Genomic DNA, 27,601 nt, shown 5'->3' on the forward strand with positions numbered 1-27,601 from the left:
CCTTTAAAGTAAAATATTAAAAGGATATTTTCATTATTAGTTAAAACAATTACTGTTTTAGAACTTGGATCTGGCTCGGAACCCACAAGACTCAATCTTGTCACTGGTCTGGTTGGTGATCTTGCACCAACCTTACCTTTTCCCTCTCCACCTTCTTCCACTCACAGCATGAAAATATAATATTGATCACCTTGAAATGAAGATACTATGTATAAGCACTATAATTATTATTTTGTGCTCTACAAACTCTGTGCTATGTCAGCAAACTTTACCTTTCAGGACTGAACACACTAACTCTACTAAACACCATGCTTACATCTGTTTCTGATCTTACAGAAAGAATAATTCCTATGGAAAACAATGAAATAAGAATTTAGGTGAGGAGGTGATAATGATTACTTTTATTGGAATTATTTTCAAGAACAGATACTATGCTATACTTGGCAGGTGAGTTAACAACATTTTCCTGACATTTATACTGACCTGTCCAGTTCATCAGTTTCCACATTGGTCTTGACCTGTTTAAAAGCAGATTCCACTCCGACTCCAAAAGAGTTATGCAATAGTTCTATAAACCAGGACAGAAAGCATGCTCTTTATTTGAGCAACATTTACAACATGACACAACTGGGATGAAAAAGAAGACCATAGTACATCTCAGTAGAGAAAAAATGAGGGATAAGATAGCTAGCTTCAACAGAACTTTCAGCTACATGGCAGAAATGCTGAGCTTTCTGACACCTTGGAAAAATGACAAACTACCTGGCTGTGGAATCACTGAGGGCTTGACTAAGATGAATGARGTTGTCCACACCTCACAGAGCTTTCATTTCAAGAACGGCTGCTTGAAATTTTTAATATTTTTGGTCAGAATATTGTCTTTTTTTCAAAAGTTAAACTTTTCAGAAATAGTTACTCTTCTTATCAGAAATCCTCCATTAAAATTTTCCTGCAATACTGAGAAGAAGGAAACAACATGGCTCCTTCTATTTCTAAGCACTGTAGCGCTCTTCTGAAGTCTAGAAAATCCTAGCCTGATTTCTTATTCTATCTGATTTATAGCCAGAACATGCAATCAGGTCTCCCCTTTCTCCATACAGAGTCACATTCTTTCAACTTTGGTGGTATTCTGGATCTTTCTCAAACTCTCCTGTTGGACCTGCTTCATTCTACATGTATACATAACAAAATATCTGTTGGAATGGAACTAGAATTACAGTATTTCTTCCTTCAGAAGACTAGTCATTATCCYGTAAGATGAGAGGCGTTTTCCCTCACTTTTTGAAAACTTGTGTGTTTTTTAAGTATTTATGCAAAACAGAAGTACATTAACATCAAGGTAGAGCTATCTTGTAAAGGTCTTCTCTTGAAGAGTAATAGCTGCACTGATATCCTAAATCAAGTAGAGTAGCAAAATAAATCAGTTCAGCTTTCCATCCATAGATGTTTTCGCAAAGTTGATCACAGTTATGCATGAGAAKGACTACATCAAGATATGAAAAATAATGTTACACAACCAGCTTTGAAGTGTAGGGTAAGAAAACTCTAAAAATACRTAAAATAACTTTTGATACCATACCTGCTTATTTAAGTCATAATTCTGTTCTGTACCTTACCTCCATCTCAGTACCTCTCATATTTCAAACCACAGCAGCAGTTTACTGAAGTTTTTTTGTAAGTTGTTGGCATGCTTTTTACAAAAAACAAAACAAAATGAAATAGTAATTTGTCATTGYCAGATACCATGCCAAATGTTCTTGGACTACTAGTTTGAAAAACTATGGAAGAAAAGTGATTAATTTCTATAAGCCTTATATCGAGTCAGGCATGTAAAGACAAACAAATGTACTTAAAAAAATCCRCAAGTTTGGAATCAGGTTTCTTTCGATTTTCCATGGTGTCAGAAAAGATCGACAATCTTCTTAGAAGTYCTTCAGTATTTCTCTACTCAGCCCTGATTTAAATAATAATAATAATCAGTCTTTCTAAGAGAGATGCAATAGCTGAACAGACAAGAGTAGCTGTAAAAATTTTTGCTTTCCTTCATAATAATGAAGGAAATTAGCTTTCCTTAAAAATAATTTTCACAGTAAACATTTACTACRAAGAAAAATTGCTCTTCTATTTTCTAAAGTAAAATCTCCAAGATGATATACAAGTTTGCTTAGTTATGTAAAATATCAATGTCCTTCACGAAGACAGTTTGGCTGCTTCATAGCCTGAAGCAAATGAAAAAAATGTAGTACTTCTGCAGAACTGTATCAGACCGTAAGAAAGTCTTAGTAAATACATTATCAGCATCAGTGCTCTTTATCTCCCAACCTGTAATTAAAAGTTGTATTAGTGTAGRTTCCATTTTCTCGGTGCCACTGTTTGTGAGTCATGCACAAGATTAACCATTTGTTCCACTCTAGTCAAGTGTACATTCTCCTATTCACTGACCATTCACAAATATAATTAGGCGTTATCAGAGTCTATCCAAATGGTTAAGTATTTCCACAATAATGCCATTTCCCAATATAGTAGTAGGGATGATAGTAGTTTTTAAGATACTGTTATTTTTCCTGCATGAGCATGTCCACAGAGAATGAATGAATGAATCTCGYATGGATTTGAAATTGTTCTAAGAGGATTTGTCTTCTCATTTTGATTTATTTTCTGCTTTGTTGGACTTTATTTTCCCAAATATGGTACACTGTGATAAGAAAAAAAATGATGTCTAATACATGTACTTACTTGTGATAAAATGGAAAGCTGATGGTGGTAAGTTATTGCATTTTGATTAGCCTCCATGAAGTACCTCTGGGTACGTGTCCTCTCCCGATCCAGTTTCTTCTCCAACATGAGATGGGAGGTGGATAAAATATCCAAATATTTCATCATCAACTCAGATACCAGAGAGCTGACCTCCACTATGTCTGGACGTGCCTCTGCATCAGGAGTTAAGCACCTAGGGAAAGAACCATTCTCTAAYGAAATGCAATTACTTTTTTCTAGAAATTCTTTTACTACTACTGCATTCATCCAATGGCATTTTTCAAGCCATGCTGGTTAGCACTTGGGACAAAACAGAAACTTATCAGGGCAACAATTTTAAGTTCTTACAATGACTCAAAAATTACAAATGAATACACTCTCACAAATGCACAAATACTTTTATGCAAAAAGACTGACAGAGCAACATCTGCTGACTTACAAAAATAGTATTGTCAAGTCTTCATAGTAAGAAATTTATCAAGTAGCATTTTTCCATTCAAGACGACAGTGAATAGAGAACACTAAAAAAACCAGCAGTTGTCACAGTAGTTACTGCAGCAGGTGCACAAAGGGGCCCAGAAACTCTACTCAAGCCTGAGTGGGATGACTCCACACTGCGTGGCCTTGGTGCTGACCCATCAAGAGCAGTCTCCAGCACCAAGTAGAACAACTGCCCTTGGCATATCAGAGGCATCAACCCAGACAGAACTGCTGCTGTGCAGGTCTAGTGTATGCCTGGTGCTAGCGGAGACGGTGGCTCTGGGGGAACTGTGTTCTTCTCCAGGTGCTGAGCCACTAAGCAAAGCAATTACAAAGGAGGTGAACATACTGTCAGGGAAGATGTGCAGGAGACAGGAAAAAGACTTTGCAGTGACAAGAGTACAAACTCACAATGCAAAGAAGGAGGGACATTAGAAATAACTCTCAAAGGAGTAGCAGATACAGGATCCGAAGATAGGGTAGTCTGGATACTTGTGACTTCTGGCAACAGAAGGCTTTTCCTCCACCTGTRGATCTACAATTACAGAACAGGTACAATCACCTAGGAAGAAGTGAGGAGCAGGAAGACCTCACAGAGGATACATATCCACCAAAACCAAATAAATCAATATCCACACCACAAAGAAACAGTAGCTAATAGTCATTGGAGATTCCTTCTTGAAGGGGACAGAGGTACCATCTTGATAATCAGGAAACCTGTTGCTTACTAGGTGCTTGAATCCAGGATGTTAAGAGAGACTGCCAAGGGTCACTTGGCCCTTGGACTACTACCTATTGCTGCACATCTGTATGGGCACCAATGATACTAACTAGGGCTAACTCAGAACATACCAAAAGTGACTAGAGAGCAATGGTTTCAAAGGTAAAGGGCAGGAGGGCAAGATGGTCTTCTTTCCAATAAAGGGGAAAGGTTCATGTTGGGGTGAATGCAACCTGCAGTTCAACACCTGCCTGCATGGCTSGTGTTTCAGTTAGGACTGATTTTCACTACCACAGGACCCTCTTTGAGGAACATGGACTACTGAGCAGGGACAGAATCTATCTGATGAAGTGGGGCAAGAAAATCTTTGTCAAGAGGCTTACTAACCTTATGAAGAGGGTGTTAAAACTAGGTACATCAAGGGAAGATTAGCATAACACAAAGAGAAGTGGAGGTATATGGAGCAGTAAGGTGTTGTCTGTGGGACAATATGATGGAGGAGGCTCTTACACTTTCCTTGTGAAAGTAGTACAAAGTACAACTTGGTTTCCATTTCAAGTGCTTGTACATAAACACACACAGCATGGGAAACAGCAGGAGGAATTAAAAGTCCATGCACAGTTGCAGAGCTATGATCTCACTGGGATTACAGACGTGGTGGGACTTCAAYGCTGCAATAGATGGATACAGGCTTTTTAGGAAAGTCAGGTTGGGAAGGTGAGGAACATGGGTTTCAATCTATGCAAAGAAGTGATTGCACTACACAGAACGTTGCTTGAAACAGGTGATGAGTCAGTCAAGAGCTTAAGGGTAAGTATCAAAGAACTTACAAAGTTGTACTAGGTGCCTGCTATAGATCATCTGAAGAAGTTGATGAAGCCCTTGTCAGACAGCTGGTATAAGCTTCATGGTTGTAAGCACTGCACCTATATAGGGGGCCTATAACAACCCTGACATCTGCTGACAGGGTAAGGCTGAGCACAGGCAATCCAAATTTCCGGAATGCATTGATGACAATTTCTTGGTGCAGGTGATTGAGAAGCCACCTAGCAGAGGCACTCTGCTGAACCTGTTGCTCACAAACAAGGAAGAACTGGACAGGGTTGTGAATGTCAAGGGTAGCTTAAGCTGCAGTGATCATCAGATTGSAGAGTTTAAAATCCTGAGAGGTGTGAGAAAGACAAATAGGAGAATATAACCTAGGACCCCAGGAGAGCACATTTCAGCTTTTTCTGGGTTCTTCTGTGTAGAATCTCATGGAAGATTGTCCTAGAAGGCAAAGGGAAATCCCAAGAGAGTTGGCTGATCTTCAAAAGCAACTGTCTCAAAGCACAAGAGTAGCCCAATACCGCATGCTCAGGAAGTCAAACAGGCATGGTAGAAGACCAGCATGGATGAACAGGGAACACCTTCGCTCATACATAAAAAGGAAGCATACAGAAGGTGGAAGCAGGGGTGGACTACCCAGGAGGAATATACAGACCCCCGGGGTGAAGTTACGAAAGCTTATCTAGGGTTGGATCTAGAAATGGATGTGAAAGGCAGTAACAGGAGCTTCTGTAAGTACTTCAACAAAAGAAAGGATAAGGAAAATGTGCATCTACCGTGCAACCTAGTGACAAGGCACCTGGAAAAGGCTGAGGTACTTGATGCTTTTTTTGCCTCCATTTCCACTGGTAATATTTGGCCTCCAGTGTTTGTGATTCCAGAGCTTCCTTGTAGAATCTGCTGCATGAATTATTACTCACAATAGAGGATGCAGTTAGGAAGCACTTAAGCCAACTGGATATAGACAGGTCCATGAGACCAGATGAGATGCACCTGAGGATGCTGAGAGAATGGACCAGTGCCACTGTCCATCATTTCCAAAAGATTGAGGGATGGGGGAGGTTCCTGAAGACTGGAAAAAGTCAAATATCACATGCATATTGAAGAAGAGCAAGGAGGAGGATTCAGGAAACTGCAGGCTGGTCAGTCTCACATCATCCCCTGGGAAAATAATACAGCAAACTCTTCTGGAAGCCATTTCTAAGCATACGGAGGATAAGAAATTGACTGGGAACAGCCAACATGGATTTTTTAAAAAAGCAAATCACATCTGACTAACCTGATTGCTCTCTACGAGGAGATAACTAGCTCTGTGGACAAGGGGAGAGCAGTGTATGCTGTAGTTACGTTGATTTTCATAAGGCCTTTGAAACAGTCTTCCACGCTATCTTCATGGCCGAAACTGAGAGATATGGACTGGATAAGTGGACTACAAAGTGGGTGAAAAAATWGCTGGAACTCCTAGCTCAAAGGGCTGGGACCATCAGCACAAAGGAATCTGAACATGGCATCCTTCAGGAATTGGTCCTGGGCCAGTGTTTTAACAACTCATCTTTAATAAAGACCTGGATGATCAGACAGAGTGCACTCTTAGCAAGTTTGTGGATGACACAAAACTAGGGGAAAGAGCTGACACACTGGAGGGTTGAGTTGCTATCAAAAGGACCTGGAAGGCTGCAGAAATGGGTTGACAGGAACTAATGAAGTTCAACAAAGGTGAAGTCCTGCCACTGGGGTGGACATTCAAAAGTACTGGCTGGGTACCAGCTGGACAAAAAGGAGGCCTGCAGAAAAAAACCTGGAGTCTTGATGGACAACAAGCTGAACATCAATCAGTAGCATGCCTTTGCAGCAAAGGAAGCTGACTACATACTGGGCCATTTTAGCAAGAGCGTAGCCAGTAAGGTGAGAGAAGTGATTATTCTGCTCTCCATTCAACATTTGTGAGATCATATCTAGAGTAGTTTATCCAGTTTTGGGCTCCAGACTTTTAGAAGGACATTGACATATTTGAGCAAGACCACCAAGATGGCCAGGGTACTGCAGCATGTGACATACAAGCAAAGGCTGAGAACTGGGTTTGTTGAATCATAAGACAAGAAGGCGATGAGGAGATCTTACTGCTGTCTACAACCACTTACTGGGAGGAGGGTATAGAGAAGATGGAGCCAGACTCTTCTCAGAGGTGCACAGTGATAGGGCAAGAGGCAATAGACACAAACTGGAACATGGCAAAGTCCAAGTAGATATAAGATTATTATTTTAGTTATTTATTTTAATCATGAAAGCGGTAAARTATTGGAAGAGGGCCCAAAGAAATTGTGGAATCTCCATCCTTGGATATATTCAGAACTCAGCTAGATAAGGCCCTGAGCAGWCTGGTCTAATTGGATTTGCTTAGAGCAGAGTTTGGACTWGATGACCTCCAGAGGTCCCTTCTAACCTCAATTATTCTATAATTCTGTGGTTCCTGTTTCAGGCACTGTAGGTAGCTGTTTAATAACAATCATAATCATACACATACACTTGACCCAACACCCTTCTCTAAAGGAGGTGTCACAGAATGACTTCATTATTTATAAAACAGTACTTTTTAAATAAATATCGCCATGTAAAGCAGCTGTTCTGAAAATATGTTTTACAGCATTTTAAATTCTTGATTTTGATCTATTTTTATAGCCAATTTCTAAGATCCATTAAGATTCATTTCATTATCATAATTGTGTTAATCTATTTTATTTAAACTTTTATATTTCCTTTAAATAGATGCATTTTTTTGCCCTAAGAAACGTTCCACTTGATTTTKCTTTTCAATTCTTGACTTTAATCCATGAAATTACTCAAAATTTCTAAGAATCATGTGAGCTGTAAAAGATTTCTGATAGGTCCTTAATCCATTTCCCAAGTGTCTAAAAAGTAATGATTTATGACTGAACACTGAATAGAATGATGTTCAATTCTGAATGACTTTGGTGATTATGATTTCAAAATCTTCTGTAGTAGCTTAATCCACTGAAACTAATCTAATATACTGAATGCAAATTTCCAGTTGCAACGTGAAGCTTTTCATGTTTTTTTTTTAATCTTTATGAACAAGAGAAACCAGATGTTTTTTTCTATTTATGGCTTTCCTCTTTGAATAGGCATTGTGCTTCAGTCATCATTCAGAAATGAACTTCTTCATTTTTTCCTTTAATGTTCTTCATTTTGTCTGTCTCCTGAAGCATGAGCCAAAAAATAAACAAAATATTTCAGTTAAGGATTAACCAATAGTAAGAGAAGCAACATTATTTTATGCTTCCCACTGCTACTAAAATGAGCAGTGGGAAGCATTTTCCTATGCGACAGGAAAACTTAATTTTAATTTTTCATGCAGATATCTATCTAATCATCTATTTAAACTATGTTGACCATCTGATAATGATAGAGAGACTTGTAGTGAACCTGTTTAATACAGCAACAATATCTATAATCACAAACAACAATGAATAGAATCATAGAACCATAGAATCGGTAAGGTTGGAAGGGACCTCTGGAGATCATCTAGTCCAACCTCCCTGCTCAGCAGGGTCACCTAGAGCATGTTASACAATAGCTGGCCTTCTACCAATCAAATACTTCATTTTACTGAGTTTATCATCATTATCAAGAATAAAAGGAAGGAAACGATGGGCCAGGAGAAGAAAGGCCAGATCTTTGGCATAAGTTTGTCCAACTTTACTGATAAGGTCAGTTGCAAGTTTGTAAGAGAATGTGATTGATATATATCARTTCTGACATGATGTGATATGAAGCTATTTTCTGGATACATTTGGGGTGACTATATTACTCTTAACTGGTGAGCAGTGAGTGACTAAAGCTGGTTATTCTACCAAGTGCCAGTGAAACAGAATGTGTCATGTATGTTATCAAAATTCTATTTCAGAAATGTTATTTGTAGTGTTTTCCATCTCTTTTTACAAATAGAATCACACTTAGCTAGTTACTAGGTACCTAATGGTAYACAGATGAGAAAGGTACTTATTTTAAAATACTTCAAAATCAACTACAAATACCTGTAAATATTTTAAATGATTAATTTCTGGACCTTTTAAACTTAAATATTAGTTCCACTTGCTTCTATCCTCTCCAGTGACTTTTTTTCACTTTCAAGGTCTTTAAATAAGAGAAAACCTTTTATACAGTAAAAGATAGTACAGAAATGTTATAGTCTTTGCACAGTGAAGTATTTTTTTAAAGATGGAATTCCACATTTGAGTGAGAAAAAAAAAAGATTTTTTTTCTAAGTAGAGTCTTTTTAAAATGGACTAAGTCTCTTTAGAWGTGCATCAACTCACACTYCATAATTTGCCTTACATGTTACATTATCATCAGGAAGAAATGTGTAATCATAGCAAAGAGAAATACATGATGATTGAGCAGAACAAATACAGTCTCATCTTTTTCCCTATCAYTGTGTTACCTCTGCTTTGTTAATATGTTTAGAAGTAGTGAAAAATGTACTTCTAACAATCAATCAAACACACAAAATGATGAAAGTGATCATACAGCGAGCTACAAATAACCTATTGCAACAGAGTTACTTCCTTGACCAAAACTGCACTTGAAAAAGTCTCAAACTGCTGCAATTTCACGAAAATAAATAATTTTATGTGTACTGGATTAACTGTAGCAGTGGTAGTGTTTAACTCTTCAGTGCTATGTATAAAGTTATACTTGTTGGCTAAACATGCTGACTATACTGGCATGTAGCTGCTAGTCTCGTCTATACTAACTGTATGTTATCAGCAAGGTGAGCAGATAGCACTGTTTTCCTTTAAATCAGAAAACATTTCATATTCAGATAAATACTGATGGTTGCTATAGTCAGTAAATTGTCACATTGTTATTACTGGAAACATACATAACAAAACACCTTTTTGGCAAGATGTTGAAATAAGACAAGATGAGTAATTACCTTTTAATGGTAACTGACACTTTTTCAGAGTACAATCCTTCTGGCACAGGTTCATACACAGCCCCTACTATCTGCAAAATTATTAACCTAGAGTTAATCGAAGAAAATATATTTCATTATGAATTTTTAAGTGTCATGTGGTAAGTACTTTTCCTTGGAACAACCTGATAGGCATTAAATCATCAGCTTTACCTTGAAAAGCAACTTATAAAACATCATTTAAAGCAGAACGTCTCTTCTTATTAAGTATCCATATTAACGTACATAATCACTGTGGAACAAGGGCATGCAACATCTGAACAAGGGAAACCTTTATAAAAAGCAATGATTTTTTTTTCCTTGATAATCATGTTCTAAGGTGGGAGTAATAAACAACCCTTTAGCAAATCCAATACTATAGCACATGAAGAAAATTTTTTATATCTAAAACTCCTATCACCAAATGCAATGATAAAAATGTGCTAGTATGAAAAGTAATCATGTAATATTACATACAAGCTATTTTTTGTGATTATGATGACAACATAACAATTCATACAATGATAAATATTTCTGCTCATTCATACATCTGAACCAGGGAGCAGTTTGTGCTTCTGTAATCTTACATACGAATTCTTGCAGATCTAGTGAACACATGCAGAAATAATTGGGTAGGTTGATCTAGCAAATCCAAATACCTTAGTTGCCAAGGAGAGCATATTGGTGCTGTAAAATGGTGGGTTCAGAGTTGCCATCTGATAAAGGATGCATCCTGCAGCCCAGACATCAGCCTTCTCGCCATACGGCTCATTCTTTACAACTTCAGGGCTAAATAAAAAACAATGCAACCCACAAGTGTTTAATTAATTTTCACCTAGAATTAGGCTGAATTTTTTAAAAAATCCAACACTCTAGTTATTCACTACAACTTATATTCAGAACACACTTTCAATAGGTAGCATTTATTTCCTTTACATGGTAAATTCAGTAAGTGGAAGTACCATTAATATCTTTTCCACTTCTGCTACATTTCTCCTTACAATACCGGTGGTTTAGCTGTTTGCTCACTTATCCTTTCCATTCATTTCATATACTTCTTTGGAATTATTGGATACAAACAAGCTAGTGCATTCAGAATTTGCTTTCGAAAATGGTATTTCAATAAAATGGACTTAAGAATGGTTAAATATATCACATCCTCTTGTAATTCAAATATCAGAAAGGTTTCAATCACATTCCTATATTTAGAACACTAAAGGAGATGATTTTGCAGTTAATGTGAACAAAAACCTTTTGCTCACAATACCATTTTACCCTATTAAAACTATTGTCATGCACTCTCTGTGCTGATATCCCTGATATTGCTGCATAGACACTCAACTGCCTAATGACAAATTTAAAAAAATATATTGCAAAGATCCAGTTAAAGCAAATAAAAGAAGGTAGTAATTTCARTTGTGACTCAGTATGAAGCAGATTCCACTTCCTTAATATTCTCAGCACTCTTCATAAATTTGGATGGTAATTATTTATATTAGTAGGGATAGTCTGATGCTGGACTTCAAGTCCTAGCAGTAAGGAAAGGTCATACTACTTGGTGATTTAGTGCATTTAAATAATAAAAAAACGAAGGAAAAAAAAACACTTCACTCCKTTCACCTGTAAAATCAACTTGAAACCATGCTTGCTTGGTCTTTTTTTTGCTTTCAGCTTAGAAATTGGAAGCACAGAATCAACTTTATAACACTGGTAAAAGTGACATTTGGTAAAACATCAAATTTTGGAGCTAAGAGGTAATATATAAATCCAATTACTGATGTGGTCTAGATGAAACATATTGCTACAAGGTACGCTGATATGTACAAAATAAATGCAGAAATTTAAAATAAATGGAATGAGGTCCCCTAGATATACTGTTTTACTGAGGTGMTATTTAAATTAATGGAACAGAAAATTATACTTGAGATCACAGGGTGGGACAATGAAAGAGACTGACAGGTCAGACATTTCTGATAAAATTGATCAAGTAAGATATAGATTTCTGAGTGAAGTCTATTTAGCAATTTCCCTTGAATTTGCTGCTGCTGTTACCATATAGGAAATACAGTATGTTGAACATGAAGTTAAAACRGAATATCATTTCTGTAATTGGACTGCCATTATTCCTCACTGTAACACTAATTCATTTGAGAACTTTGTGGAAATTTCATTTTTACGTATTAAATGTATCTATTAGTATGGCAATTTAACATAYAGATGGTAAGCTCAGTAAGGCAAAAGCTCCCTTCTTAGTATAAGTTCTCAGTATACTGATACTCCATAAAAATTGATCTATGATTTGAGTTTTACAAYCTTTCTTTCAAGTAACCATTTTCATGGATAAACAGTTATAAAGTTACAAATTACTATTTTTAGATGATTAAATAATAGGAAACCACAAGCTGAGATTACTCAAGCCAAATTGATGGAACTCTGCTAAAAGCAGTAAAGCTGCATAAGAGTCACTGAAAGAATAAGCTGAAGACMACAGAGGTACAGAGAAACAGATGCAACCATGACCTGGCCTGCAGGATCTTGCATTACTGATGATGATGATGATGGAGTGAGCCTAACCTGATACTCAGAACAAACAGCAATCCATTGGGCTGATGGCTGGAAATGACRTATTTGTTACTCCAGTGATTTGGAAAACACAGAAAAAACATGGCACTGACAGGATTTTTAAGGGTTATATTTTTAGCAAGGTTTCATACAAATGCATAGTAGCTTAAATTAATGAAGTAATTTGGTCTACTTGTTCTTGGCGAAAGTCTTGTTCTAAACACAAATCTAATCCATTTTATCAAAAGGAGTCCTTCCAGCAGAGTACTACCTGATCTTTTCTTCCAGAATAAGCGTCCTTAGTCAGAAGTCAGTCTCTGATATTTAGACCATTAGGATGAGTCCTGCCTCATGCTTAAGAAGTACTGTATGTTAATGAAGCAATATTTATCTTGGGTAACTGCAACTGTCTTACAAAGAATCTAAAATATTACCCTTAGATGACACTATGTTTTCATGGCTAACGCATTGTGCAGTTTACATTTTTAAATAGAATTTCTGAATATTATTTATTTACTCCAAAAAATGAAGTAGTGAAATCCCTCATCTTGTCCTAAAGGCATGCCTGACCATCTGCTAGTTAGAAATGTGGGTGGGGTACAGTACTTGTTGACTAGCAAAACAGTTTTGCWATTGAGTTGCATCTTTTGGCTCCACATTGTTGAGGGATGCCAGAGAAAGTACCCAGTTTTGTTCCTGTACACTGCTGCCCACAGAACAGCAGGGTTGTGGGAGTATATACAGTCTGTCTAATTCAGTTGACAACTGAGCATAAATTGTCACTGTCTATTGCAGCCAGAAAGAATGAGTAAAAGCAAACCTTGAATTTTATTCCATAAAATGCTACAAAATCAGTCTTAGCAACAACTACAGAAATGTAACTTATGGAGGTAGTGCTGGTATGACTGCTTTTTGGCTTATTTGTAAAGGCAGGCTTCTTCCCTTACTTCTTAGATTAAGAGATCTGGATTGGGTGAAATAAACTAGCAGCACCGATTAAATTTCTAGCAAACAGATGTCCACATCATAAAAAGCTTTCAGTATAAAGGTAAAATACATAGAAGAAGAAACTCTAAGAGCTGATAAATAATTCCTTTTCCATTGCTCCCATGGTTAATCAAACTGCTGAGAAGCAGCAATGCAGATGTTATATTCTGCGATATTGACAGTCTTGGATATTAAAAGAGGCACCAGCTATATGTGGGAGGGAGGAGGGGGAGGTTGTTCTGTTTTGCAAATAATCATTCAGCTCTTTCAGTTAATGTATTCAAGATTATGACTGCATTTTTTTCTAAGTTTATAAATCACTACTCATTTCCAAATTACATATTCAAGCTGAAAAAGCTTACATCAGCAGCATTATGTTAACTAAGGAGGGTCCTTCACTGAACAAACATCCATAGCAAAAGCAAGGCTAAATACTTCTAAGTGAAAGACACAGAAATATATCCACAGCATCATTCTGCAAATGCTCAGTATCCTTGAACAGACTGTTTTAAGTGTTTCTCAGAAAGCTCTTGCTCACCATATTAGCATTGCTTTTTTTTACTGAATAACAAATAGTCTTCTATGCCAACAGCCTTAGAATTGTCTTGCGTTTGAATTAGCYATTGATTAATCCAAAGTATCTGCCTTTTCTTCTGAACTAATTTTGTAAAATTAAAGGGCTATTTTTAATAGAGTAAGTAACTTCCCCAAGTACATTTAAAAAAAAAATCAGGAAAAAAAAATCAAACCTTGTCAATACGTGTGCTACCTGTAAAACAGTACTATGTTACCAAATCATCTCTAAATGGCCTTGGAGACATTTTGAGCAACTGAGCATTCATTTATAATTTTGTTCGTTGATGCTATTTTGTCATGGTATTTAAGAATACTTTAAACTGGGTTTAGGTACAGGTAGCCTGTCCAAATTTGGATTCCACTAAATTGGTACTATCACACTCCCATATGAAAGATCACCATCCTCACAGGATTATTTCATGTTCACATTAGCTATTAGTGGATGAATGTGCTGCATACGATGGAAGATGTCCTGCATCTTGGTAGGGCAAGAGGGAAGGTCAGGAGACAAAGTTTTAAAAAACAGCATTAATTTTCCAGAGCTTCTAAAGCTTATAGAAATGCTGTCAATGCTGTCTGATTGACTTCACATGGGGCACAATTAATGAGTATTTCCTATGCTGCAGAGCACTTCAATAAAGCTCTTTTGAGTTTTCTTAGTATAGTGTTCACTGGTCAATCCAAATGCTTACAGGCATAAGAACAGGCTGGTGCATGCCATCCTACAGTATGAGGAGTATCTTCAAATGGACATGATTTTAACTAGATAGTTATGGGTTAATTAAAATAGGAGTGATTTTCTAAACTAACTTCTAGAAGAGGAGTTAGCTCTATTAAAAGTAAAGAAGTAAGAAGTAAACACAACCAAACAAGATTATAAACAAATGACAGTTAGTTATTGCTTATATGTTTTTCATTTCTCAGACTAATTATTTACAGCTTGATGGAGATTTTTGCAGCTGGTGGTGCATCTACCATGCATAGAAACCATATCTGGTTCAGCAAGCTAACTTAGCTGAAAACAGTTAGAGGCTAGAATATCAAATATGCTTATTCTTTCCTTGCTTCTCTTTAGACAGCCAATTACTGCCACTGTTGGAGACAGGAGAGTAGGAGAGATTGCCTTTCAGTCTGATCTAGGATAATCATTCCTCTGCRTGTGCGTGTACGCACATATGTTTATAACAGGTACCTGATTTTATTTTCATGCATTTCCATCAGGTCCAAAGTAAAATCAGCAACTTCCAAAAATATTAAAATTAACATAGCTGAGACTTTCCATGGATATTATGCCATAGCGCACAGTTATTAAAATGCACAGAACTTCATAGACTTGTACTTCAAGCAGAAAATATGCATTATTCAATGAGCACAAATGGTAAAACAGTTGTGAGGGAAGTTGAGAGCCTATGGTAGATTCTTACAGACAAGTTTGTCATACACTGATCTTTTTTTTTTTTTTTTTTGGTCCCCCAAAAAGGAAGAACTCTTTGCCATTTCCATTAAATTTAGCTATGAAGGTACCTTTATTAAAAAACTTATAAGATAATAACAGTGGACAGCATTTTTAGGTGACATTAGTTGCTCACAGAATTCATCACAGCAAAGTAGAGGAAGGGATTTACACAATCTCTCCACACACACTCTGCCCACAAAGTTTCCTCACTCATATTATTTAACCTTTGCATTCTTGGGCCTCTCATTTTGTTCAGCTCCAAATGTTACAGAAATTTACCATCATCTGATCTCTGATGTTGTACTAATTCCCTTCTAAGAACAAGGTCAAACTCAAGATACCAGTTCTGATATTGAAACTTTTCATCCAGGACTGGGTTAAGCTACTGGAACAGTCTGCCTCATGATCACCTATAACTGCCACAATTCACCATAAAAGAAATGACACAGTCATTCTCAGATGTTAATCTTATGCGAGAAAGATGAAGCTTTCAGAAAAACTGTCCTAGAAATCAATAGCTCACAGGAAAGATAGTAGTGAACAAGAACATCAATATTTTCATAGAGATCTGCAATACTCACTGCTTAGTGCTTTCAACAAAATAATACAGAACCCAAACCCTGGTGATAAGAGAGAAAATAATCATTTTGGGTCATGTTTCACTATTTTGGGAATCATTAATGGTGCAACAGAAGACTCACAGAGCTGTGTTTTAGTTTAGTAATGGAATTTCAATAGTCTTAAAATTTGTGCTGGCTCTCAGCACAGACAGATTTTACCATCATGTGAAATTGTATCACTGTCATCACCCATAACCATCAAAGACCAAGTGTTAACACAAGAACCTAAACAAACATTCTAAAGATCTTTTTCCAGGCAAAATATTTCTATATTCTTTTGAAGTCTGACAAGTTTGGGTTAGTAAAGTCCTAGACAACAGTAAATAAGCAGCATCTAGTGACCCCCCCTCCTCCCCCCCCAAAAAAAAAAGAAGGGAATGTGTACACCAGTTTAGTTTTCACCTGTTGCAGCTTAAATTTTGGCTTGACTAAGCATGTACTCAATAGATCTTAGCATAACTTCTATGTTGCTTTGTCTTACCAGTACACTAGCAATCTGTAGAGAAGGAGTGACCTACTTTTTTAATTTCTGTGTTCCAAAAGCACAATGGGGATGAAGCAAACCACATTTCCAGTCTTGAGTCATATAAACAGAAACAGTTAACAGARAAACAGTTAACTGTTTTCAATTTCTATCATAAAATCATAGAACAATTCAGTTTGGAGATCTCTAGTTCAACCTCTGCTCAAAGCAGAATCAGCTAYGAGATTAGACCAGATTTACAGAGATTTATCTAGTCAGGTCTTGAAAACCTGCAGAGGTGAAGACTGCTCAAGTTTTCTGGACAGCCCATTTCTATACTTSACTGTCTTAATGGTGAAAATTCTTTTTTTCCTAATATCAAGTTAGAAGCTCCGTTGTCTCAATGAAGGTCTATCTTCTATTCAGAGCCARGTCTAGACCACTAAATTCAGACCAAAGACTGAAAAGGATCAAGGGTCTGCTTGTGTTACAGCACCTTTTCTAAGTTTATATGAACCAAATGGCCCATTTCCACTCACATGACAGACTTTGCATTTTACTAAATTGCAGTAGGATACTTTGTGGGTGGTTAGAGCATTATTTAAAACAAAACAAAACAAAATCCTACTCTATAATCAGTTCCCTGTTTGAATCACAGAATGAAGAAGTATTAAAAAGTGGAAAAAAATATATCATCTCACCATTAGCATCACCCCAAAACAGAAAATAGGAAAGACAGAAAAGCAGTTGCTGCTTGTCACATTTTTCTTCTCTGGATAGTTTGTGGCAAGCTACTAATACCCATTTGGTATTAGAGCTTCATAATTACCACTAAAAGCAGTGGAAGAGGAGGAATAGGAGCCACAAAACTGACAATTTGAATGAAGAGGTTCTGTGAACATTGCTGAAAGCTCTTTGCGTTTCTCACCTACAAAAAGAATTCACTACAAGCCTTTTGGGGATATTCTGCCTATCCCTCGAGCGATGAAGCTGGAATAGGATTTTCCATGATTAGTTAGAAACATAACCTCCACAGTTTTCTATTTTGAAATGTATTGCCAAGGATTTTCATAATGTAATTTATTACATAGTCTACTAACTTGTATTTATCTTCCTCATTACAAATTATGCTAAATATTTCTTTTTATAAAAAATTTTATATAAAATTTTGWCTTCACAAAACAAATCCTTTCAAATACCCTCTGCAATCTATAAAAAATATCTAAAAAAAATAATTCCCACTGATTTTTAAAATGTACAGGGTTGGAATGAGTTTATTATCTTTAGTCTGCAATTTTACAGTGATATAAATCCTCTTGCCATGAGGTAGAGAATGTAATTTTATAATGGTTGAAGTCAGCTGAGGGAGGTAACTTTCCCATATACAATAGCTTCCATCAGTATAATCTCCGGCACAGAAAGTTCCTGTCCATCCATACAATTTAGTGTATGAAAAGCAAAAAAATCATCTGAAGTCAATAAGTAACAGGCCATTAATTAACTGTAGGATATATATGGACTATCTGACAATACTTCCCTTAATTTTTACTAAAATTTTCCCCCAAAAAAGCCTGTTTTGATATGGAAAGAAACTTAACACAAATGGTAATAAAGCTGAGTAGTCTGTCACAAATTTAAATGTTAATGAGCATTGAGAAATGTGTAAAAAACAAGAACCCAGTAAAAAYAGATTAATAACCAACACCACTGTTATCTCCTCACAGCTACACTGCCATTGATCAATAATTTAGAGAAATCACAAACTTACTGGATTCTTTCAGCACATATTCAGTGTTGGCCTATCAGGAACAGAAGCAGGTGTTTTGCACTCCAGCTTTTGTTTTTTTAATTTTACATTTTTGGAAATAAAGATACAGACACTGAGTTAATATTCAGCAAGCAATTTGTATTTGCTTCAGTTCATAAAACATTAAGCTGGTATTATACGTTATTGCTTAGAGATGCCACATATATCAGCTGGAAAATAACTTATGAGCTTTAACAACGTAATTAGTGTTCTAGAACACTATGAAAAATGTCTGCAATTCACTTCTAATACACCAATATCACATGTTAGTACAAATCAACTGACACTTAAAAAAAGTTTATTCTACCATTCTTTACTTTTATTAATTTAAAAAAAAAGACATTTTCATATCAGAATTACTGACATCCATGCCAAAAGCAGGTTCCGCGGTACCTACTTATGTACTTATGTAGAAGAAGGTACTTCTTCTGATCCATAAGTGCAATGAGTCATCCCTATGGACTCGTTTACCCAGCAGAATGTAGAGCACATAATAAGCTGGGAAGGCCAAATAGCTTCATATGTATTAAGTTGTTCAGGCTGTAATTTAAAAAATATTGTAAACCCAGACAAGAAATAGTTCTGCTTTTCTGCTGCTCTCAACCACTTTTTTGCCACTCCTGCCTATCCTGTAGTGGCAGCACAAGTATTTCTACAGCTGCATAATGAGTCAGATGAAAGACCTGATTCACCTGAAAAATAACCCGAATTATTTTTCAGCTGGAGCAGTTCTCCAATCTAGTTCATCATCATGTGTTTATACAAATTCTTGTGTTGGCCCAAGAGTGGCATGGCTGATTCTCCTCCTCCTCCTGTTATTTTTCCACTTTGATCATTTCACTGACACATTTGATATCATGGCATTAAAAACAAGTGCTACTGGCACAAAGTGGGGAGGTTTCTCTAGGGAACAGAGATACTAACTAACTGCCAAAAGGCTGGCCTTTTAGACATAAAAGCAGCCTCCACCAAAACATAATTTTCAACTTTACTCTTAGTTCATAATACTCAAATGAAATTTTTTTAATCTTTTGCTAGGTAAGCAAGAACCATTCGGTCAATCAAAATATAACTAAATTTAGGAAATAAAAGCTTCAGGATATCTATTCTCAGTGCTTTTTTTTCTGAATAGAAAACCTATACAAAAAGCTGCTGAAAAGACTGCAGAAAAATTTTATTGCAAGCACTTCTGGGTTCAAAAGACTTGTGAGGTGCATTCAACTACCATGTGTCCTCCCATGTCCTCCCATCTTTGAACTCTGTACTTTTACTTCAAATGTGCACATCTCTGGCAGTTAGAAGAGGTCATGTATTTATCCAGTAGGCACTTCCCATTCGTGGAACATTTACATTTTCCCTGCTTTTGCACACATTAATCTTTAGTGCTAATTAAAATAAGGACTTTTTGAATCTCATGGAGCAGTATAAARTAAATGCTTAACTGTGTAAGTAGCTTTTCAAAAATGTAACTTTAAAACTGACAAACTTCACTGACGTTCACCAACCTTGCTATCCAAGACACATCAATACCAGAATATTCTCACACTTGAATACATAGAAAAAAGAATATACGCCAAAAATTTGTGTGTTTGCCAGAATACTACTGGACAATTTCAAAGTATTCTGCTTAAGTATCAGTTCTAGCAGGTGGAACAAAATAGCTGCCAAAAATTTTACAATGTTAAGGGTTATTTGCACTTGAAAGCATGGAGGACATCAACAAGACAACTTTGTTTAAATATGGTTATGCCAGAGAGTGTTGCTAGCTGGATAACCCAATCTATGCTTAATTTGGCAATGGAGAATATAGAAATAAACTGAGCAAACAAGACAGTACTTGCCTCGTTATCTAAACTGAACTAACTTCTCTACAAATACATGTTTTCTCACTGTTACTTATATATGCATACATATATATATGTATATATACAAATACACATACATGGTCCTACTGAAAAATATGTTGTGGACCTCTAAAGTCAGTGCGTAAAACTACTTCACATTTTCATGCTTTTTCTTTTTAAAAACTTGTTTCAAGAATAATTTAATGAGCCTTGCAGGTTCYACTAGAAAAGGCGATGTTTATAGTAAACTTTTTGTTGTTTCCAGTATCTCACTGTACTGAAGAATGCCATCAAGTATCACATTTCACATTGTAAGTAAAATGCAATAATTACCTAATTAAGCTAAAAATCTAATGTGCATAGCTGTTCCAACTCATTTTATTCTTCTGAATTCAAGATTATCATATTCATCTCTGAGTAATTTTAAGGACAAATCAAAGCATCATCAATACCTAGTTTAGTGGTCCAGTATTACATATAGAGCCTCTGAGAAGCCAAAAAAAAAAAAACAGAAAAACATGTTAAAGTTCTAATTTACACCTATTATTCCTTCAGACACATCATGGAACAAAGTCTAAAACAACAACAGAGAGTATAAGCCAGATTCTTAAATTTACTAAATAAACTTTCCCTTCAATGTGATTTTTGATTAACATTATTTAAGGCAAACATCACTGCATGGTCCACACACCTAGTGTTCTTATACAAAAATAAATAAATAAATAAATAGTAGATTGTCAAGCTGCCAATTTTTAAAGAAATGCTGTAGATAAATTATATCTGTTAGGTTGTAGCAAAGTGCTATCCTTCTACATAAAAATTGAAGCATTCATATTCTAAAGGTATTCCTAATATGCATCTGACAGACACTTTTAAGAACATATTCCTTTTAACTAGAACTGTTTTCCAGTGAATTACAACTGCAATTTCCTACAAAGTGTTTTGAGGATTTGCCTTAAATCTGTAACTGTACAAATAGCTCAACAAAGGAAAAAGGTTTTTTCCTTTAATCTATGGAAAAGAAATCTGAACACTTGAAAAAATGATAAGATTTTGCTTACTGCATTACATGTCCTTCAAAATAAACTTAATTCAATGCCTTTGTGCAAATAACCAATCTTATCAAAAAATAATATGAATATTTAAAATTGACAGGGCGATGCGGAAAAATAATTTTCTGTAAGAAGACCACAAACAGCAGCAAATCCCATTCTTTAATAACTCTAAAATAACCCTAAATCTCGAACTGAGATTCATATAAACCGTTAATTTCACCTAACTTTAAACTTCTACAAATTAGATCTAAGCTAAGGTAGTGCTCCAGCTCCCTCTATGGCAAATGGAAAGACACATATCAGGAAGGTGATTCACCTCATTCTAGAATAGTTGTTGTTCTAGTGAGATAGATGGGATGAAATTTCCTACTAAAGTGTCTATTTTTTTCCATCACATTCTGTAGTGATCCAGCTGCTTTGCCTGAATAAGATGCCTAATTTTCAAATGCCTGCATTTAAGCAAGATGAATTCCAGCTACACAAGAGACTTCTTCCTGACTGGATTAGATGAGTTTGCAAGAATTTGCTGGAATCTAATATATAAGATAATTAACTTCTTTCTACTTAGCAATTATGGTCAGTTTAGATTAAAAAGTATAAAAACTAACCTCTGTGTTTTCACACTCTTACTGAGAAAACTTGTTCTATGACTTTGTAAATTTACTTGTAAACTATTTGGAGTAAAACAACTCTTCTCTTCCTAGGAACTAGAGAGGAAGGAAAAAAATCTGCATCAACTAGCCCATGTTACTTTCAGTGTGGCTTTCTTTCAGCCCTAGATTTTTGTGCCTTCTGACCTGTCTAGTATTAAGTACGTGTTATGGTGGGGATTTAAAATTTCAATTGAAATATTTTTTCCAGAGATAAATACAGAGATCTTTATGTTTTCTAACTTTTGTTTCACAACATCCAGTCTTATTCCAATGTGCAATGCTAAGTAGTATCAGATGTGGCCTTAAATAGGTAACAAATGTCTCTTCATATTTGAAATGTAGCCAACGTTATTTAGCCAAATTGTATAAAAGTTAGTCACTTCTAACGAGTGACCTTTCTTCTTTCAACAAGTCAGTCTAGTCTGTCAACTACTTTTAATGCTCTTCCTTGAAGATCATCCAGTTTATATTTTTAATAATGGTATGTCCATAATGAAACATAACGTTCTATAAAGAGTTGCACTGTTGCATTGAGAGACATAATATTATCTGCCTGTCTTCAGCTATACTGTCTCTGAGGATTTAACCTCAAACTGCATTAGACTTCTTGCTGACACATCTTATTATAAACCTTTGCTTAAACTACAAATGCACTTACACAATTACGTTCCATTGCTATGCGCCATTTTCAGAGTGGAGACTTGATTTAATTGTCCTGTAACATATCCTCTTATGGAAATATCGTATTAATATACTGAAAGAATTATTCAACTTCTGTTACCCTTCTAGGCAAGCCTCACACTGAACAGTACTGTCAGATGACAACATGTATGGTGGCTTATTTGGAAGGTAACATTTTATCTCAGCTCAGACTTTTTTCTCACTGAGAGGAATAACCTAGGTCTCTACTCACTTTCCATTACCAAATTTCCTCAAACATTTAAATGACCCTCAGACTTAGTTAAAATTGGTGAAATAGTTCAAAGGTTATTTGTGGAGAAGGAAATAACAAGGAAAACTGGTAATAGGCACGATTATATAGCATTGTAAAGCAGCCTAAAAAATAAGTACTTATGAAAGTAGAACATACTCCCTCATCTTTCATTACCCTTCCCAACAGGAAAAGGCTTTAAATAAGTGAAATATTATCATATCTGTCAGCAGAATGAACAACAACAACAACAACAATAATAATAATAATAAACTATGATAGGATTCTCTATTCCATCTCAACTTCAAAATTTATTTCATTTTCCAAAGTTTTTCTAAAAATTTCTGTATATACAATTCCAAAATAATTATCATAATCATGACTCATGACTCAGCTATCATATATTTAGATCTCTTGTTCTGCTGTTCATATGACCCCTTCATAAGCCAGAATTTTCTTTTTTGTGACGCGAAGAAACGGCAGGTATACATGAGAAAAAACATCATTCTCTATGCCCACGTATGATTTGCCACCTGTTCTGGGAGGGCCTTCAAGATAGCTGGTTAGTAAAGACTTTGACACCATTAATTTGGGTCAGATTGTTTTTGGTGTCTTATGGGCGAGGAAAAGACTTCAGAACTCATCATCATTACCTTAAAGCAGTCAGTTCCTCAATTTTTAATGTATTAAATGTAAACACATCTATTTAATATATTTTTATTCCAAATGTACACACTGCTGGACTTCTTAAGTCAAGAACATAACCAATTAAAAGGAATTGAATCACTTTAATATTAGAATTATGTATTAGTATGAAGCAGAACAGAAAATCATCACAATTACAAAGCATAGTTGTGTAAGTACCTCTTTAAACATATAATACTGCTATTACTTCACAATGGCACAGTTCTTAAACTGCATTAGCAAACTGATTCATTATTTGCTCTTACTAATCAACCATGAATACAAAAATGTTTAGTATATAGTGATGTATTTTTCCTAGCATCTGAACCACTCTTCATAATGCTGTATATCCAAATCTAAAAAATATGCAGACTCTGCTTATTTTGACATTTATTATTTTGTTTCTGTACTGTGTTATCTGCTTCAAGAAGGATAGGTTGTTTCAAACTACTCATAACTATTACCCTTGCAATTCAGAAGCAGCCAATTTCTGCCTCTCTAGAATGACAATGCTGTCTGTCAACTCTCTTTCCCCTTTCCTTTCTTTTCTGCAGGAACTAATATTGGTTGCTCTTGCTACATAGCCATTCCTATCATTTTGATTGTTTCATAGCCCTTCACTTTTACTATAAATCATCAAAGAAATCTAGTTCAAGCACCGATTGAATCTTTAGGCTCTAACTTCTGTTCCTGGCTTATGTGAAAGAACTCAGTCAGTTCACCTCATTCTTTATGAATAAGTTTCCATATCAAAAAGCCTAGTTTTCCATATCAAAAAGCAGTACTAACCAGGTACCTTGAAGGAAGTATTCACTTCTTCTACCTCTTTGCAAAGGCTTTTTAACATTCATAAATGATCATGGTACTGGAAAAAAATTAAATATTTTATCCTGTCATTTTACATATGACTGAAGTATACATTTTTAATACAAAGACATCAGTTCCCTATCCTTGGTTTCTCTTCTGGTAGCAGACAGGCAATGACCACTGCTTTGCCTGTGGAACAGAAGAGGAACTGACAAGTAATGCCCTAAAAGACCAGTTGCAGAGCAAATGCAACAAGTACGTGAAATTTCATCCCAATGCCTACTTCTAAATAACTGGATAAAGAGGTAGAAAACAACCCAAGTCCTAGTTCTGATGTATTTGTATGTATGAAGACAGGCTATGCTAATAATAAGTGTGGTAGAATCATTTTTTTTTAAAAAAAAAAAAAAAAGGTAGTACATTTAAATCTACAAGAAGCCTCCACATGTATTGTTCAAGTAAGAATTTCCTATAACATGTGAAAAGTGGATCAGTTACATTTGGCACTAAATCTAACAGGAGAGAAAARAAGAGAATGCAATTAGGATGAGAAAATTACACTACACTTAACTACCCAGACTATCACAAATGGGTTGAGCTATGCTTCAGGAGTGTTTTGGGAAACAGAGTAGTATTTAAATTGCCTCACTTCCGCTCACTAAGAGGCAACATGAACACGTCTTCAAGGTTCGGATCTGAGTATTCAACACATTACAAGGACTCTCTTGAAGTCATTTTAGATTTAGTGATTTCCATGGAGTAAGTGTCAAATCATTATCATTCTGGTACTAGGAAATCAAAATTAAAAGTTTCAAAAGCGACAACATGAAGTCTGAATTCCTGATTCTTCCTCATAATTCAGCAGAACTACTAGTAACTCCACTGATAGTTCTGAACCTTTAATAACTTATTACAAGCCTGCAAGCCAAGATCTCAAAAGAGATGCAGAGAAAAGGCCACTTCAAGATGAGTATTTCAAATACAGACCTGATCCCCCAAATTAGGAATTCTGGCAGGTATACAATTACCACATGTGGTCACCACAGCAAAAAAGAAATTCAAAGACGACTGAAATCAGAAAAGGCTTTTAAATTTCTGAGGAGTAGCAGCTGATACACCAGAGGGCTGCGCGGTCATTCAGAGGGATCTTGACAGGTTGGAGAGATGGGCAGAGGGGAACCTCATGAAGTTCAATAAAAGGAAGTGCAGTGTCCTGTATGTTAGGGAGGAATAACCCCATGCCCCACTACAGGCTGGGGGCTGACATGCTGGAAAGCAGCTCTTCAGAGAAGAACCTGGGTGTCCTGATGGAAAACAAGTTAACCATGAGCCAGCAATGTGCCCCTGTGGCCAAAAAGGCCAGTAGCATCCTGGGCTGCATTAGGAAGAGAAGAACCTGGAACATGTCAGTGCAGGAACGAGGAATGTTTGGATCTACATGGCCCCAGCTGAAGTTACTGTAAAAGTATTTCTTTAACAAATATCGCATCCAAGCAGATTTTGAATATCTCCAAGGAGGGAGACTCCTACTGGGTAATCTGTTCCAGTGCTCTGTCACCCTCACAGTAAAGAAATTTTTCCTAGTGTTCAGAAGGAAATTCCTGAGTTTCAGTTTGTGACTCTTGCCTCTTGTCCTATCATTGAGCACCACTGAAAAGAGTCTGCCCCATCCTCTCTATGCCCTCCCTTTAGATACTTATACATATTGAAAAGATCTCCCCTCGGTCTTCTCTTCTCGAGGCTAAAGAGGCCCAGTTCTCGCAGCCGTTCCTCATAGGAAAGATACTCCAGTCCCCGAATCATCTTAGTAGCCTTCCACTGGACTTTATCCAGTAGCTCCATGTCTCTCTTGTATTGGGGAGCCCAGAACTGGACACAGTACTCGAGATACAGCCTCACCAGGGCTGAGCAGAGGGGCAGGATCACCTCCCTCAACCTGCTGGCAATGCTCTTCCTAATGCAGGACACTATTGGCCTTCTAGGCCACAGGGGCACAATGCTGGCTCGTGGTCAACTTTTTGTCCACCAGGACTCCCACAATACAGCRATCTCTAATAATAGGCATGGTTGTTATTTATACATCATGAAACACACAAATCTTAATACTGTTCTACTTCTATCTGAAATAATCTAACATGCATAATTATATGCACCATTTCCATTTTGAGGTGAACCTTTTGGACAGAAAACGCTTTCTATTTCATTCTCTTGAGAGACAAAATGCAAGCCTGTAGTCCTCTTCTTAAGGCTGAGGTAGCTGTATCAGTATTGCAATTTAACATTTCAGCTTGACTACAGATCAGATGCCAAAGGACATTTAGCTCATTTAGTAGACTGAATAATGTATCAACTAAGGCAAAATTTTAAATTTATCATTCATACATTTATTAAGATTAAATTAAAAAAGTGTGCTATGCTTTCCCATCTTTGAAAACTTCGAACAACAGAAAATAATTTTCTAGTTTTATCATTAAGACCAAATACCCACTGATTCTAAACAAATTCACTAGCACCAATTTCAAATATTTTTCAGAATGTAAATTGCTCGTATATATAATGTAACTGACCACTTAATTCACAATTAAATTAACAGTCATTAAAAATCAAATTATATTGTTTACATATATCTTTTTATAGCTTGAAAATGGTTTTCTTGTTTGTTTGTTTGTTTKTTTTATCTTTAAGGGTATGGGTAGATGAGTAAGTTACTCCAGAACAGGAAATGTTTCATTTTTGCATCAACGTACTTGTACAATAACTGTCCATGCACAAAAAGAAGGGGCTACTGCAGAACAGGCAGGGAAGCAATTACTGCAGAGCAGTTGTGTGTAACTTGCACTTTGTACCGTACTGTATTGTAATACGTCTGTCTGTTCTAAGAAAATAACCATGAAGATGGAAGCCAGTGCATTTAAATGTTGCATTTTACTCTTACCAGGAATACAAAATGGTTCCAACAACAGATGCGAGTTTACTGTTTTCTTGCTTTTGCTTTGCGAGACCAAAGTCAGCTTAAAAAAAAAAGAAAGAAAGAAAGAAAGAAAATTTACATGTCAATAACTACCCTGACAATTAAATAACCGAAAATTAATGATGGTTCACAACAGTTGAAAAGCAATTCTTTTTTGATCTTTTACACTTTGCAGTAAAGCCTATCTGCTTATTTCCATATTAATCAATGGCATATGTTTTAATCAGGCCTGCCAGATTTAAAAATATTATAAACACACATCTGGTGTTTTTAATCCAAATTATATGACCAATTGCAGATTTCTATTAATATTTCCCAATCAACTGCATGACAGTGTAAGTATCCACAAGCAGTGATCTAATGCCCAAATTAATGGAAAAATAATTATTTGGCTTTATTTCAAACTATGATAAACAGTTGGGAA

General features: G+C 36.0%; 1 protein-coding gene across 1 annotated transcript in view; it reads right to left on the minus strand.

Annotated features, from left to right (window-relative positions):
* Positions 1 to 27,601, minus strand: part of NEK10 (NIMA related kinase 10) — a 92,704-nt gene that overhangs the window by 29,315 nt on the left and 35,788 nt on the right. Inside the window, 4 exon segments of the mRNA XM_085311754.1 lie at positions 2,737 to 2,950; positions 9,744 to 9,814; positions 10,421 to 10,550; positions 27,142 to 27,217. Coding sequence (XP_085167880.1) covers positions 2,737 to 2,950; positions 9,744 to 9,814; positions 10,421 to 10,550; positions 27,142 to 27,217 — 491 coding nt within the window.

Source organism: Rhea americana, unplaced genomic scaffold (assembly GCF_003343005.1).
Source record: "Rhea americana isolate MKP2758 unplaced genomic scaffold, rheAme1 scaffold_35, whole genome shotgun sequence".
Taxonomy (NCBI): Eukaryota; Metazoa; Chordata; class Aves; order Rheiformes; family Rheidae; genus Rhea; species Rhea americana.